Source organism: Vipera ursinii (assembly GCF_947247035.1).
Source record: "Vipera ursinii genome assembly, chromosome: Z".
NCBI classification, from domain to species: Eukaryota; Metazoa; Chordata; class Lepidosauria; order Squamata; family Viperidae; genus Vipera; species Vipera ursinii.
The window spans coordinates 32,718,607-32,736,889 of record NC_139517.1 but is presented as its reverse complement, the minus strand read 5'-3'; the positions used below and the strand labels follow the sequence as shown (position 1 = coordinate 32,736,889).

The following is an 18,283-nucleotide window of genomic DNA, read 5'->3' as shown; positions in this document are numbered from 1 at the left end:
TTATGACTTGTGGACTTCAACTCCCAGAATTCCTGAGCCAGCCATGCTGAGGGAAAAGGGAGAGTTTCCAAGCTGAGCCATGCTGGCTCAGGAATTCTGGGTCCATGAGTCATAAAAGAGCCAAAGTTGAAAACATCTGGAAAGCCTATTTGTTGAATATTTTAAATAATTAAATAATTAGGCAGGGATTAAATCCTTATCCCAAAGTACAAAAAATGTGGTTACTTTTTCTAATTTCAAGGGCCTGCTGATTTATTTGCCTCTTATGCCAAATGGGTAAGTGACATTGGAGAAAGCATGGAGCATCCTTTTCTATGTATTGTTACAATTCTTTAAAGAGTAAGAAATTCCAGGGATAATAATGATATCTGTTAAATTCCCCCTTTTTTTCTTTCTCTCTTTGTCTGTCTATCTTTCTATTACAATATGGTTTCTATTATGGACTGATGCATCCAGAATATTTCGATACATTTTCAGTTATTTTCTAGTCTTTGGCTTCCATTAAGGTTGTGTCCATAGACTTGGAATAGGATGACTTGCGAAAATAAGAGAAAAATCTGTTTAATACATGGTATTCACAATAATAATCATATTGAAATGGGCAGAAGCAAATACAACCACTTCTAGCAATTGATTTTGTATTTTGTGTGATGAACTTTTCTCAACATCAAATGTCTGCATGAGAAGCTACCCATAATTTTTGCTCAAAGGAATTACAGGTTTTAAGCATGGACAACATAGGAATACAGAAATGTGAATTCATAAATCAACAGCAGTTGCTTTTAGTGATGATAAGCATCTTACTTACGCCAAGGGATCTTACCCTTTAAAGAGTATCTGGAAACTTCAGCTGGTGCAAAATGCAAAAGCGCAATCAGTTATAAGTATGATTCACTCTCTGTTGGGTGAAATGCATTGGTTACCAGTTTGTTCTGGGTCTAATTCAAGGTCCTGATATTGACCTTTAGAGCTCTACCACGGCAAGGAACCAGGTGAAAGGAGAAATTTCCAGACAGTTAGAACAATGAATCAGTGGAATGGCTTGCCTCCAGAAGTTGTGGATGCTCCAACAATGGAGGATTTTAAGAAGAGATTGGACAATTATTTCTCTGAAATGATAAAAGGTCTCCTGCTTGAGCAGGGAGAAACTAGACCTACAAAGTTCTTCCCAACTCTGTTATTCTGTTATATTCTGTTATATTTTATAGTCCTCTAAGTTTTTACCTTATAATAAATATAGGTAACAATTGTTTTATATTTATGGTTTTATTGGGTTGTTATATACCATCCAGCATCATTTTCCATTTTCCATATCAATTTGATTAATAAATACACAAATAAATAAACAATTAGCTGATAAATGTTTACCTTTAGCTCTCTTTTCCAAATAGCCTTGTTTTAAAATGATTTCTTGATCTTCAGTAGCTTTCTGTATACTGTTCTCATCTAAAAATAATAATAATAAAAATTGACAACTATCCCAAGACAACACATTTATTTTTGTTGTAACCAGCCCAGAGAGCTATGGCTACTGAACTGTTTAAAAATTTTACTGAATAAAAATTAAAAATAAAATAAATTAAAAACTGTATGTTAATTATATGCATAACATAACTGTATGTTATATCTATTCTTGATTACTACCAAATTCACAAAACTTAAATGATGGGGCTTGTAATTAATGTCATAAGGTTTTCTGTAAAATAACAGTAAGGTACATATTGGTTACCCCTTCATGGATTACTGCCTTGTCGTGGTGAAGGGGCTTGCGTAATTCAATGAAGCTATGAGCTATGCCGTGCAGGGCCACCCAAGACGGAAAGGTCATAGCAGAGAGTTCTGACAAAACGTGATCCACTGGAAAAGGAAATGGCAACCCACTCCAATATCTTTGCCATGAAAACCCTATGGACAGTACCAAAAGGCAAAATGATATGACGCTGGAAGATGAGCCCCTCAGGTTGGAAGGCATCCAATATGCTACTGGGGAAGAGCAGAGGGCTAGTACTAGTAGCGCCAGAAAGAATGAAGCGATTGGGCCAAAGCCGAAAGGATGCTCAGCTGTGGATGTGTCTGGTGGTGAAAGGAAAGTCCAATGCTGTAAAAAAAATTCTCCATAGGAACCTGGAATGTAAGATCCATGAATCAAGGAAAGCTGGACGTGGTCAAACAAGAGATGACAAGACTGAACATCGACATCTTAGGTATCAGCGAACTAAAATGGATAGGAATGGGTGAATTTAATTCAGATGACCATCAGGTATACTACTTCGGGCAAGAATCCCTCCGAAGAAATGGAGTAGCCTTCATAGTCAATAAAAGAGTAGGAAAAGCAATACTGGGATACAATCCTCAAAATGAAAGAATGATCTCAGTTCGAATCCAAAGCAAACCACTCAATATCACAGTAGTCCAAGTCGATGCCCCAACCACCAGTGCTGAAGAGGATGAAATTGACCAGTTCTATGAAGCTCTACAGCAACTTATAGAACTAACACCAAAAAATGATGTTCTTATCATCATGGGGGATTGGAATGCTAAAGTAGGAAGCCAAAAGATAACTGGAATAACAGGCAAGTTTGGCCTTGGAGTACAAAACGAAGCAGGGCACAGGCTGATAGAATTCTGTCAAGAGAATACGATGGTCATAGCAAACACTCTTTTCCAACAACCCAAGAGACGGCTCTACACATGGACTTCACCAGATGGTCAACACAGAAATCAGATTGACTATGTGCTCTGCAGCCAAGGATGGAGAAGCTCTATACAGTCAATAAAAACAAGACCAGGAGCTGACTGTGGCTCAGACCATGAGCTTCTCATTGCAAAGTTTAGGCTTAAACTGAAGAAAGTAGCGAAAAACACTAGGCCACTCAGGTATGAATTAAATCATATCCCTGTTGAATATACAGTAGAGGTGACAAATAGATTTAAGGAAGTAGATCTGATAGACAGAGTGCCTGAAGAACTATGGACAGAGGTTCGCATCATTGTACAACAAGTAACAACCAAAACCATCCCAAAGAAAAAGAAATGCAAGAAAGCAAAATGGCTGTCTGAAGAAGCTTTGCAAATAGCTGAGGAAAGGAGGGAAGCGAAAGGCAAGGGAGAAAAAGAAAGATACACCCAATTGAATGCAGAATTCCAGAGAATAGCTAGAAGAAATAAGAATGCCTTCTTAAATGAACAGTGCAAAGAAATAGAAGAAAACAATAGAATAGGGAGGACCAGAGATCTTTTCAAGAAAATTGGAGAGATGAAGGGAACGTTTCATGCAAAAATGGGCATGATAAAGGACCAAAATGGCAGGGACCAAACAGAGGCAGAAGAGATTAAGAAGAGGTGGCAAAATTACACAGAGGAACTATACAAGAATGAGATTAATGTCCCTGATAATCACAATGAGGTGGTCACTGACCTCGAGCCAGACATCCTAGAATGTGAAGTGAAGTGGGCCTTAGAAAAGCTGAGCAACAACAAAGCTAGTGGAGGTGACAGTATTCCAGCTGAGCTATTCAAAATCTTGAAAGACGATGCAGTAAAAGCGCTACACTCAATTTGCCAGCAAATTTGGAAAACTCATCAGTGGCCACAGGATTGGAAAAGATCAGTTTACATTCCAATTCCAAAGAAAGACAGTGCCAAAGAATGTTCAAACTATCGCACCATTGCACTCATTTCTCATGCTAGTAAAGTCATGCTTAAAATCCTACAAACTAGACTTCAGCAGTATGTGGATCGAGAACTACCAGAAGTACAGGCAGGATTTTGAAGAGGCAGAGGAACTAGAGATCAAATTGCCAACATACGCTGGATCATGGAGAAAGCTAGGGAGTTCCAGAAAAACATCTACTTCTGCTTCATTGACTATGCTAAAGCCTTTGATTGTGTGGATCATAACAAACTGTGGCAAGTTCTTAAAGAGATGGGCATACCAGACCATCTTATTTGTCTCTTCAGAAACCTATATGCGGGCCAAGAAGCAACAGTGAGAACTGGACATGGAACCACTGATTGGTTCAAAATTGGGAAAGGTCTCCGGCAAGGCTGTATACTGTCGCCATGCCTATTTAACTTATATGCAGAGCACATCATGAGCAAGGCAGGGCTAGATGAATCAAAAGTCGGAATAAAGATTGCTGGAAGAAATATCAACAAGCTATGAAGATGATACCACTCCACTCAAGTTAAGAAGAACTAAAGAGCCTCTTGTTGTGGGTGAAGAAGGAGAGTACAAAAGTTGGGTTGAAACTTAACATTAAGAAAACCAAGATCATGGCATCCAGCCCTCTCAATTCCTGGCAAATAGATGGGGAAGAAATGGAGGTAGTGACAGATTTTATTTTCCTGGGCTCCAAGATCACTGCAGATGGGGACTGTAGGCAAGAAATTCAAAGACGCTTGCTCCTGGGGAGGAAAGCCATGGCAAATCTAGACAGCACACTAAAAAGCAGAGACATCACCCTGTCAACAAAAGTGCGTATTGTCAAGGCTATGGTCTTCCCAGTTGCCAAAGTATGGCAGTGAAAGTTGGACCATAAGAAAGGCTGAGTGCCAAAGAATTGAGGCCTTTGAACTGTGGTGCTGGAGAAGACTCCTGCAAGTCCCTTGGACTGTAAGGCGATCAAACCAGTCAGTCCTAGAGGAGATCAACCCTGACTGCTCTTTAGAAGGCCAGACCCTGAATCTAAAACTCAAATACTTTGGCCACCTAATGAGAAGGAAGGATTCACTGGAGAAGAGCCTAGTGTTGGGAAAGATTGAGGGCAATAGAAGAATGGGACAACAGAGAATGAGGTGGCTGGATGGAGTCACTGAAGCAGTAGGCGTGAGCTTAAATGGACTCCAGAAGAAATGGTAGAGGACAGGAAGGTCTGGAGGAACGTTGTCCATAGGGTCGCGATGGGTCGGACACGACTTTGCAGCTAACAACAACAACAACAACATATTGGTTAACGTGATATACTGTGTGAGTTCTTACAGTGCAACACAAGGTAGATTTATACACTGGAAAAAATATCTATTTCTGACTAAGATAAAGGAGAGAGAGAAATTTTTTTTGACATAGTGTGATGACTAGTCAGTATAATATCATTGTGCCCAAACACTATTGAAAATGCAAAGCTCTATACTTAAAATTCAGGTCTGAGATTAGAGCTGATCAGAAGCTCTGATTGGTTTACAAGTTCTCATGGAATGATTAACCCGTAATCCTGCAGACAGCTAAATTGCTGCCCTAAAGACTGTATTTCTGGCCTTTGTTCACCATAATTTCCAAAGAAAATTTTCAATGCATACATTTCATACTAATGATTGGGAAGAAAGGAGTACGGTGGAAAAATTCTATAATTTATTCCTCTTTGCACTAGTCAGCCACACTTTTCATGCTAATGTCAAGATAGATATGAGGAAGTCAGCATAGTTAAAATGGTATTTAAGTCAGCAATGAGTTTTAAAAATGTTTCTTTTTTTATAGGCTTAGAAATACACTATCTGGTTCACTTCCATCTATGGAACTCAGGCTTGAATTGATTATACATTTCTGCTAAAATAAACTAGCCAGTTTTTATGCTTTATTTTCTTTAAAAAATAAACACATTTTTTAAATAAATGCACCTTTAATTAGAGTTGCTGGATTAGAAATTCCTTAGGCATTATAACTCAGAATCTCATCTAGTTATACAACAAATCACTCATTCTTGAGGTAAAACTGGTAGTATTATCAAAGCTTACTTTCAGAAAGATGGTATGAAATTGCTGCCTTAAAGCACCAACAAACATATACAATGAAAGCCCAGTGAAGACATCTTGGTTCACCAAGACATTTGTAGAATAACAATTGCTCCAGGACAAGTTTGCCTTTTTTCAATTGCCTTTTCAATTGCTTTTTTAAAAAAGAATCTTGATTTAATTTTTGTATTTTTATTGACTCTTAGTATTGTTGGTTTATTGTTGATGGTTACATTTAAGGTTCTTTTAATTGTTCTTTGTAAACTGCTTTGGGCAGTTTGGAAGGAAGAATAGTAAAGAAGTAGTATAGAAATATATTGGTTACAGCTTTAAAAGAGATTGGTGTCATATAAAATTAGATTTGTCATCAGTGTTTTTCTCAATCCACCCTTAGGTTCAGTACAATATCCTAGTATGAAATCTGGATAACTTCCAGAAGTGGTAGGTTCTTATATAAATTTCAGCATGACATCTGGATTCTGGAATATCTCTTACCTGCCTCATCCAATCATAAATGATCCAAATGCCAAGGATCAAAAAGATGTGACAAATTAGTAATATATCAATAATCTATTGTACATAGTACCATTAAATGGAAAAGGAAGCATGTGTATGAAAGTCTGATTACCCAACTATGTAGGGCCTCATGAAGGCCCCTGTTTTATGGATCAGGAGCAACTCAGACTAAGACTTCTGGGTAGTCCTGGTCCCTATCATTCTGTCCCATTTTCTGCAAAAAGGACGAAAATTTTCAGACAGCCTATGTATAACAGGAAAGATTTATTTATTAAATTTCTATGTTGCCCATCTGCTACAGCGACTCTGTATGTTCCTCTCACTTGATTCCTCTGGGCCTTTCTGCCCTGTCACCCTGAAGTAAATCCAGAAAGAATTCATAGTTATCTACATACATAAGAATTGCTGAAGATGTATTTCATATGAATTCTATATCTGTTATTCCAAACACACTTTAGTTTCAGATATTTGAGTAAAAATGACACTCTATAGTATACTTTCTGAGATGAAATTACAACAAGCTGTGGCACTGAAAATAAGAATCAAGTAAATTCTGGCACTGATATCAGACTGGTGTTGAGCTTTGGATATTTAATGAAACAAACATACCCTAATATACCCTCACTTCAAGATGCATCCTACACATATTGTGGATATACTTAAAAGACATCTTGGCACATTGACCCTGGCCTTGATTTTCAGTCTGTCTCACCAGAAATTTACATAAGTATTGCCACCTCTGCTTATATTTCTTGTTAGTTAGCAGAAAACCAGAAACACAGAGTCAATGAATTCTTTCCATTTTTCTCTAAAAATTCATAGCAAAAAAAGGGCCCTGTCTAGAGATCTCTGATAAAATGACCTATGATGAATGACTTTAGGATCCACAAGAAGGTTGCAAAGGAGACAGACGTCTGGCTCATGGCACATTTGCAATGTATTCCCTCTCAGAGTTTGCTGTGAGACTGCAAACAGTTTCATGCAGTCTGACAGTCATCTCTAGAATATTAGCATAATTGATCTTTTTTAAAAAATATTTCTATTAAAATTTTGTATATGGTAAAAATCAAATCTAAAGATAAAAAAGAAAAAAGGTTCAAAAATGAAAGAAATTAAAGTTAAGAAATATAATTATTTCCAACCTTTTCTTCAATAAATATCATCTTCTCTCCCTTTAAACTATGGTGCTGGAGAAGACTCCTGCGAGTCCCCTGGACTGCAAGGTGATCAAACCGGTCAGTCCTAGAGGAGATCAACCCTGACTGCTCTTTAGAAGGCCAGATCCTGAAGCTAAAACTCAAATACCTTGGTCACCTAATGAGAAGGAAGGACTCACTGGAGAAGAGCCTAATGCTGGGAAATATTGAGGGCATTTCACTTGATGATTGCAATGACATACGACCTAAATTCCAGGCTTAATTGTGGTCATAAGTCAAAGACTACATATATGCAAAAAATACAGCAATAAAAGCACACTCATTTTCTGTAAAGTATAATAGTCAAAGAAATGACCATTATATGAGACTCCTATTGATAGAATGCTTGGTTACTTATACAATGGCAAATATCCTATTGATCTCAGTTTAGAGGTTTATTTAGAAAGTAGATTTGCTTGTATTACTCTGTGTGCTTAATCTATTATTTTTCTCTTCAGAGGTAAACTTAAATGTAAACAGACTAATTCAAGAGTATATGAACATACATAAGACTAAATGAATAACTCAAAATCATAAATATTTACATACATTTTTCCTTTTTTCTTCTTTTTTCATTGCAAATAATAAAGTTTAAAAAAGAAAAAAAATGCTTAGAACACAAGAATTCCTGGATTTAGAATGAATTGATAATTAATATTTATTTCCACATGTAAAGCTGCATATTTATCCAGGAAAACAGAATTGACAAGCCTGACCAGTGGTGGGATTCAATATGTGAACAACCGGATCTCTGTGTGGATGCTGCTTCCGGAAGTCCATTCTGGGTCCAGGTAAAAAAAAATAGCTCCCAGTTCTGCCGAAGTGGTGCAAACTGGCAAAATCCCACCACTGCACCTGACACTGTTAACTGTCAGCTTTGAAGACTTGGCATTGGGGCCAGAATGTTTGAAGAGTTTGTCCTAAGAGGTGCAGAATATGTGTTTTCTTGTTGATTTCTGGTTGCTTTGATATGGGGTGTTTTGTAATATTGCTTTTTTAAAAAAAATTTATTAAATTTATTATTTAAAAACATTGGACACAGTACCAGCGGGCTGACAAACCTTTTTGTCTACAATGTTCAAATATATATATATATACATGTATATATGTACATCAAAGAAACACTTAGATACACTTAAGTTACAAATCAGTGAAATAACAGAATATTTAAGACAATGAGCTAGTCTGTAAAACCTATTAAAGACCTTTCTTTTTATCCCTCCAAAGATACAATTTGTTCCAAATTCTATAATAGTCTGATTGATCTTTATTCTTTAGTTCCAAAGTTAGTTTGTCCATTTCTGCGCAATCCCAAATTTTCCTAATAACCTCTTTTTCTCCTGGGATCTCATTCTTTTTCCATTTTTGCGCAAATGACATTCTAGCTGCTGTGATAATATGGATCGTTGAATATAGCACATCTTTAGGATATTTCTCTTTCGTAATTCCCAACAAGAAAAGTTCTGGACTAAACTCAATATTTTGTTTCAATATTTCTTTCAGCCAAATCCAAATCATTCTCCAAAATTTTTGTGTTTTACTGCAAGACTACCACGTATGGAAGTATGTGCCTATCTCTTCAGAGCACTTCCAACATTTGGGAGATGCTGTTGTATACATTTTTGCTAGACGGGCTGGGGGAAGATGCCATCGATAAAACATTTTAAATAAATTTTCTTTATACGATGAGGCCAGTGTTATCCTTTTATTTCTGTCCCAAATTGTTTGCCAAGTACCTAAGTCAATGTTATGTCCTAAATTGTTAGCCCAAATCAACATGGGATCCTTCACTTGCTCTTCAAACAGCTTATATCCCAAAAGCAATTTATATAAATTCCTTATTTGTTTAGAGTCTGGTCCCAATAATATTTTGTCCAATGCTGTTTCAGAGGTATATATCCCCCATTCATTTTTATCCTTCCTAAATCTTGATTGGATTTGTAAGTAGGCCCACCAATCGAGTTTTATACCTTGTAATTCTAGTTCATTCCTAAGTTTCAATTCCCCCTCCTCATTCAGAATATCCTTGTATGAAATTGTGTTACCCAAATCAAATAGATTTGGGTAAACAATCGCTTCAAGGGTGGATAGCCAGACCGGTACTTTAGTGTAATTGTGAGATCTAATTTTTTTCCAGGTATTAAGTAACGCTTGCCTGATCCGATGTTTTTGAAAATGTGAGAAAAGACCTTGTTTCTCCGTCCATAGGAAAGCATGCCAGCCATATTGCAAATCGTGACCCTCTAAAGTTAATAGTCTTCTATTTCTCAAGATTACCCATTCTCTAATCCAACTCAGAGCCGCGGCATGGTAATATAATTCCCAGTCTGGCAATCCAAAACCCCCATTTTCCTTCGTGTCCTGTAAATATTTCAATTTAATTCTTGGTTTTTTCCCCTGCCAAACAAAATTTAATGATAATTTATTCAAATTTCGAAAAAATTTAGAATCGAGTTGTATTGGGATATTCTGAAACAGAAACAGGATTTTAGGCAAAATATTCATCTTAATGACAGCGATTCTTCCCAATAATGAGAGTTTTAGATTTCCCCATCTTTCCAGATCACCTTTTATTTGATTCACTACATTATCATAATTATCTTTTTTGAGTGAGGTGCATCTAGCCGTAATATTAATCCCTAGATATTTTATTTTCTTGACTATTTCTATATCCATGATTCCAGCCAGATTTTCTTTTTGTTTATTGGTCATATTTTTAACAATCATCTTGGTCTTATTTCTATTTATTCGCAGTCCGGCAACCTCACCATATTTAGATAGTTCTTCCAATAGATTTGGTCCCGTCTGACATGGATCCTCCATAATAAAAACCAGATCGTCCGTGAAAGCTTGAAGTTTAAAGGTTTCCTTTTTAATGGTTAATCCTTTTATCTTTGGGTCGTTTCTTATAATTCTCGTTAATACTTCAAGTGTCAATATAAACAGCAATGGTGATAAGGGGCAGCCTTGCCGTGTTCCCTTTTGAATTTGAAACTTCCTAGATGCTTCCCCATTAATAATTATTTTTGCTTCCTGGTTGTCATAAATTGCCCTAATTATATTTATAAATTTTTCACCCATATTCATGAAGCTAAGTTCTTGGTGCAAAAAAGACCATTTAACATTATCAAATGCCTTTTGGGCGTCTAAAAAAAGTAATGCCATCTGTTGTCCACTATGTAATTCATAGTACTCCAACGTATCTAATATTATTCTAATGTTGTGCTTAGTGTCTCTCTTAGCGAGAAAACCATTCTGGTCTGTGTGTATGAAATCGTTCAGAAATCGTTTCAATCGTTCCGCTATAATTGATGTAAATATCTTATAGTCCGAATTAAGAAGTGATATGGGTCTATAATTTTGGATTAATGTATGGTCCGTATTATCTTTCGGGATAAGGGTTATGTTTGCCTCCGACCAAGATTTAGGTGTTCTTGCGCCTTCTAATACTGCGTTAAATACCTCTACTAGGGGTTGTGCTAAGATATTTTGTAGTTCTTTATAGATTTCTGACGGGAGACCATCAGGGCCCGATGCTTTATTGTTCTTTTGTGCATTGATAGCTTTTATCATCTCAGATAGCCGAATTTCCTCGTTTAGCATATTTCTGGTATCTTCTGTGACCTTGGGTAGTTTGGCTTTTTGAAAATATTCCTCCATTTTCTCCACACTTGCCTGGCTATCTTCTTTGTATAAACGCTCATAAAATTCCTGGGCTATTATTTTTTTTTCTTCCTGGTGGAATATTCTCCCTTCCTCATCTCGTAGTTCGCGAATCCAGTTTTTCCCCTTTTGTTTTCCCAATTTATATGTGAGCCAACGGCCCGGTTTATTTGCATTTTCAAAAAAATTTTGTTTCATGTTTCTCAGTTGTTGTGCTAATTTCTCTTTGTCTAAAATATTAAGCTTGTGTTTAATCAGATCCATAGATTGCTTGATATTCTCTTTTTGTGGATCTTGTTGGAGTATAACTTCTAAACTCTTATATTCCCCTTCTAATCTTTCCCGTTGTTGTCTTTTCCCCTTGTTTTTGTATACCATGTATGCCCTCGCTACCCCTCTCATCATTGCCTTGGCTGTATCCCAATTGTTTTGTACTGAGGTGTCTATAGCTTTATTTTCCTTAAAGAAAAAACTTAGTTCTCTCTCCATCTTAGATTTGAATTCGTCTTCTTTTAAAATTGCTCTTTGTAGCGTCCATCTGGGTATTTTTTTGGAACCTTTCCAGTTAAGTTTAATAGGATTGTGATCTGCCCAAGTACCTGTCGCTATATGCACCTCGTCTATTTCAGAACTAATTTCTTTCGTCATCCATACCATGTCTATTCTAGACCATGAGTTATGTCGATTGGAGTAATATGTATATTGTCTAGCCTTACGATTTCTTTCCCTCCAGACATCTTGGATATTTAGGTCATTAGCCAAGTTGAGAAAAGATCTCGGTAGAGTTGTTCTCTTCTTTTTCCTAAGCGTCTTACCCATATAATCCAAATTTATATCTAGGATAGCATTAAAGTCTCCTATTAAACAGATCTCCTCATAATCAATGCTACATATCTTATTGTGAAGTGTTTTAAAAAATTGTTCTTGGTTATGATTTGGGGCATATATCTCTACCATCATGACCTTCCTGTGATTTATTACAACCTCGGCTATCAGTATTCTACCCTCTTTATCGTTATAGATTTGTTTTGCTATCAATTTTGGGTTTACATATAATGCCACTCCTCTCTTTTTCTTGTGTCGGTCTAAGGAAACGAATAGGTTCCCTATTTTTGGTTGTACTAACAAATATTTTTGTTGTTCCTTTATATGGACTTCTTGTATTGCCACGATATTCAATTGTTGGTGAATAAGCCTATTAAAAAATTTCCGCCTTTTCACTGGCGAATTCAGTCCATTAATATTCACAGACATAATACTACACTCACCTCCCTTCATCTTACTTATTTCTGGTTTTTGTGGATCTCGTGATTCGGGGCTCTCTCTCTTCCTTGTCTCTGGCTCCATGTTTCTCTGTTAACTCTCCAGATTTGTTCCTTCTATCCTCTGTTGCTAAGACCTTCCCATCCATTGCCACTCGTATTGTATCTCTTTCTCTTACCTCCCTTCCATCTTGATCTTCTAAATCTACTTCCTCTTGGCTATGGAAGTGGAGTTTGTAAAAATCTTCTGCCTTCTCTATCGTGTCCAGTCTATGCCTTCTGTCCTGCCACGTAACTAGGATACCCTCTGGGGTTAGCCATCTAAAGTTTACATTTTCCCTAATTAATTTAGATGTTAAGAATTGATAGCCACGTCTCAGATCCCTCATCCTTTTAGGTATCTGTTTAAGGATGGTAATTGGTTGGTCCCGAAATTCTAATGGTTCCTCTCTAGATCTATGCAGAAGCTCATCCCGAATTGATTTTTTAACTAGCCTTACATGTACTTCTTTTGGGAGGTTGTGCCTTCTCGCATAATTAGTTTGAACACTGTATGTTTCATCAATTTCTGCCAGCATTTCCTCCTTCCCTACACCGAGTGCCTTTGCCATCAGTTCTGCCATCATGACCAACAAATCTTCCCCTCTTTTTTCTTGAACATTTTGGAAGCGTAGATAATGAGCAGCCTTTTCTGCTTCCAGAAAAATGACTGTTGTCTCTAACTCCTTATTAGCCTGAAGAAGTGTTTCATTTAAATCATCTACTCTCTTTTCCTCTTTTTCCATTCTAGCTTCCATATCTTGAAGTCTTTGTTCATTTTTGACTAATTGTTGTTGAATCCCTTCAAATTTATCATCTATCTCTTGGATTTTCCCCTTTAATTCACCAGTGTCGTTTCTTATTTGGCCTTTTTCTCTCTTCATCTCCTCATGGTTTTTGGCCATTACCTCGTGTAAGTTTTGCAAAAGGGCATGTAGATCTTTAAAAGAATTTGAGTTAGATCTTTCCCTTTGCAGCATATCCTCTATAGATTTCTGATTGGAGGGACTTGAGGCCATCCCTTGTCCCTGTGTTGCCGCCTTTTTGCCAGCGCTAGGCTTAGTTGCTCCCGAAATACTTGTCATGTTTTCCCGGTTGTAACACGCGTTTTATCAATATGTAATACCCTGAGTCTTATATAAACCTTTTAACTCTATGACAAAAAGTATATAAAACAGTTACCACCAGATACTTATTACCAACTAAGCAATTTATCTAATAGAATTTTATAATATATATGTCTGGATATATTCAAAGTCACGTTCTTTTTTTTTTTTTTGCCCCGTTTCCGAAGCAGAAGTTGACACCTTTTCCGTCTTCCTCTACTGTCAAAGACCAGTAGGTGTCCCACTAAACAAACCTCCAATTACTAAATTGCTATGTCAAATGGCTGCCCGTGACAAGTAGAGTAAAATTTCAAAGGTACAAAAGTTCAAAATCTACCAGGATAGACCAGGATAAACCAAGCTGATCGCTTTCCACGCCCGACAATCCAGAGTTCAGTCTCTAAGGCTCCAAGATCAGACTTTGACCTGTTGTAGTTTATCTCCAGCTAGTATGCAGTCATATAGTCTTCGAATTTCTTTTTCTTGCTGTTTTTGCCAAACACCTCCCTCGAGACTTCTATCGCCGCTTATTCCCTCTCCGTGAGGCACCCACTTCAAACCAGTACCTCTTTCTCAAGCGCTTCCTATTAGATATTCGGATATACTCTCCGTCAGCTCCGCTCTACCGTTGTCCCGCTGCTTATGTGCTAGCTCCGTCCCTCTGTCAGATCTTCATGTCGGCCATTACTGGCCTCCTTCTCCCCGGTTCGCTCGCATCAGACTTTCTCCGGATCTCCAACACGAACCGCCGCTCATGAAGGTTCTCCGGGCTGCCTGCAACTTCGGATGTCCCTACAGGACCTCCTGAAGCTCCGAAAAGCCCCCGCGAACACTGGGTGAGAGGTTGTGCGTGGAGAGAACTCTGTTCACACAGCCGCCCGCTCTGACAGCTGGCTCCGCCCCCTGTAATATTGCTTTTGTTGGTGTATGCTGCATGGAATTATGCTTTATACATTGGGCAGGCTTTTAAGTTAATAAATAAATAATCACAATTAACAACAGATTCTAATGGCTGTTTTGATTTATTGCACGTTCGCTTGTTCACACAGCTTCCATAGCAATTGTGATTTTCAAGTTATGTGTGCTGGAAGGTAAGAAAAATTTTTAAGGAGTGAGAATGAAAAAAAAAGCAAATAGAGTTAATATAATAAATATTTGAAGTAGAAAAGCAAACTATAATAAAATGAATATCAAGGGGAAAATACAAGGTAAAAAATATGAGCTTTTAATAATTTATTTAAGTGGAACTAAAGAGGCCAGACAAATATTTAGACGAAGAAAGCTAAATATTTGTGAGGTCATGAGAGGAAAAAGAACAATGATAAGAAACAGCAGTAGAAATAAGAAATTTAATAAGAATATGAGAAAGATGAAAAAGTACAAGCTCATAAAGGGATTTGAAGGTTCACATCAAGTATTCAGATTTAACACAATTAACAGTGAAACAAAAATTGTATTGGTATAATAATTTTATTTCTTCATATTTTAAAGGAGAAATGTTGAGAAAGAAGAGAAACAGGATCACCCTTGGGAAGAGATGAAAATATATGGGCCCATTTTTTTTACAATTGAGGAAAGAATTCCATTTTCAAAGCTAACATGGATTATGTCACAAGACATCAAGGCCACTTCCATACCTCAGGATTTCTGTTCTCCCATCCCTAAGAAAGCTTATAAAGTGAACTTGGCACTTTTCATTAATCAACTTCAGTGAAAATATGAATAAGCCAGTCAATAATTTCTTTAACTGACAAACAGTAATGTAACAATAAAAGAGAATATATTGTCAAATTGTTGATATTCTCTGAGCTTGGTTGTTTGCTGGCAGATATTTTGTTACCTGACTAGGTAACTTATGCTGAAGAAATTACTAGTTAGGTTACAAAACATCTGCAAGCAAACAACTAAGTTCAGAGAGCACAAAGGACTTAAAAGGAATAACATTCCATTTATATCACACCTCAACAACCACAGATTCTATAGTAACAAGAATCCCTTTAATCCTTTGTATAAAGAAATATAATGCAAACTCAGTTTGCCAGTGAGGGATAAAATGAATTTGGCTGGATATAATCTGATTTAAATAGCAATTGTGAACAAGGGATATCTTTTCCACCAAATGCCTGTTAAATCAAGGTTTTCATGAAAACTAAAAAGGTAGCCACATCTTTCATTCATGTTACTATGATAGGAATCTTTTATACATAAACAAGTATCCAAACCATCTTGGTATAATTTCTTTATTATTTTTCAAGCCTCTAAAAGTAAAAGGATAGCATTTTGGCAGAAGTCAGAGAGCCTAGGACACAAGAGATAATTTGAATCTTGCCAACAAGAAAACAGATTGTTTGTAAGCCTAGCAGAGTTAAAGCATTTTAAGAAAAACACAACCTTTGCTTCTGTATCAAACAAACAACACCAAGGAACACACACACACACACACGCACAAGCACACACAAACACACACACACACACACACACACACACACACACACACACACACAAATACATCCCTTATTTATTTTTAAAACCAGTTAACTTCTTGCAATTACACAGGTCCGGAGCTGTTTCCAAATTGATTCAAAGCCTCATATAAAAGTCAGATAAGAGAGAAAAGTGGAAAGGGGAGTGAACTGAAATTTTTTTTTAGTTCAGTTAAAAAAGAAAAGCAAAATCAGAACAAAAACTGGGTCAAACAAGGAAAATGTACGAAACTGATAAATGACGAGGAGAGATGGGGGCAGGAAGGAAGGAATTATAGAAAATGGTGAATACAACTTTGGACAAAATAAAAAGGATGAATGAAAAATTAGGAAAACCAGGTGAAAAATTAAAAATTAAATTTTGAGGATGAGAAGATGAAGAAGGCAGATAACAGAGGTGCTGTTTACAATGCCAGCTATAGCAAATTGCAGGAAAATCAAAATGACATGTACATGTTGGTATCATTAATTTCACCATTTGCATGATGACACTGTTAATCACATAATATTATTTGCCTATGGATATGAAATAAGAAAACATGGCTTAAAAATAATGAAATTTGCATCGAGGATATTTAGCTTTTCTGAAATAGAACAGAAACTGCATAAATACGGTAGTATAAGGAAAAAACGAGCAAAGCATAGATTGTACAGCAAAAAATTAGTAATTAGGCATTGAAACATAATTATAAAAGAAAATAGAAGATAATAAGTTTGGGGGTCTGTCTGGCAAATGAATACTTTAAAAATATAGTAATTTGGTTTACCCTCTGCCTGTCTTATGGTAATGACAGAGGAAATGATGATGATGATGATGATGATGATGAAACTTTGCCAAATGTATTATTAAAACAAATTAGTGAAACTTTCAAAATTACTTAGGAACTTGTCAGAGTGATCAAAAGAACCAGCATCATCTTCTCCAATGCTAGGGGATAATAATTCTACCTTCTGGAGCATGATGCCAATTGATTAGAAAGGATACTAGAATTGTGTTGGAAACTTGGCACTGCTCCATGTACTACTTAATTTATACTGAATCAATCCTTCCCTCCTCCATAACTACATAAAAGTGCTACTGAGCATGTCCCTAGTGGCCATTTTCCTAGCTTTTAAAGTATGAATCCTTTACAGAAGGGGTTCCTTCTTGTTTTGCTAAGCAGTCTCTCTTAATATGCCAATTCATCCACGTTGTCAAATTTTTCCTTCCCTATTCTTTTCTTCCTTCACTGAACTATTTTCATTTTAGAGTTTTATGACTCTGGGGGTGGACATAAATCCTTGCAAATGTGTCTCAAGGTGAGCATGAGGCACAACTGCAGCAGCCAAACATAAGAGTTCATTTGTGCAAATTCCCCCACTCTGCCCCATGCTCAGCTCTTTTATTAGAGAGATAGGAACTTTTCTTTCTCCCCAAGCAAGATATATAATGCTTAATTCTATTTTCATAACTAAGGATTTCCTGAGACATGTAAGTCACTGCCTATATTCAGGACTGAACATTAGAGCCATGGAAAGAAGAGTGTGAAAAATTCTGGAAACTGCTCACTTTACAGGGAAGCTAAAACTAACTTTACATGAGAACAAATGACTTTTGTAAAGTGGACCTTGAAAAGTCCAACTAGTCAGTGACTTTGTTGCAAGACTTTGAGGCAACTCTAGCTAAACCTCAATCTATGAAAGAAAGCTATACCCAAACTGAACCAAGTAATGAACAAATAACTCCCAGAGGATTTCACCCTACTGATAAATCCTTGGAGGAAGACAAATGGAGGTATGTCACACATAGAAGGAAACACAATACTCAAAGAAAGAAGCAGCATACAACTAACAAACCCCTTCTGCCCAATCCATTCCAACCAGAAGCAGCCCCATTAAAACTGAGCAATCAATTTCTCCCATTAGATGGAAACACGCAGACCCACAACCTCCCCTCAAAGAAAACACGCAGACACCTAGCAAAGAAACAACTTCAAACATCCCTTAAAAAAGTCCCTTCAAATATCCCTAAAAAAGTCACTTCAAATATCCCTTAAAAAGTCACATCAACAAACTCACCTGAAATAAACAGAAAAGCACCCCAGACTGCAGCCCCCCGAAAGGAAGGTGAGTGTTGATAATAGGAGATTTTATCCTCAAAGAAACAGAATCATCCATCAGCAGACTGGACATACAATCCAGAGAGGTATGTTGTCTCCCTGGAGCAATAATCAAAGATGTGGCAAACATTAGCAACAGAAAACAACCCAACCAGTGTCTTAAACTTCAAAAGAGCTGACTTTAACGAA

General features: G+C 36.9%; 1 protein-coding gene across 1 annotated transcript in view; it reads right to left on the bottom strand.

The window, feature by feature from the left end:
• Window positions 1-18,283, bottom strand: part of SKAP1 (src kinase associated phosphoprotein 1) — a 467,979-nt gene that overhangs the window by 127,957 nt on the left and 321,739 nt on the right. The window contains exon 4 of the mRNA XM_083378139.1: window positions 1,369-1,446. Coding sequence (XP_083234265.1) covers window positions 1,369-1,446 — 78 coding nt within the window. The remainder of the gene's footprint in view (window positions 1-1,368; window positions 1,447-18,283) is intronic.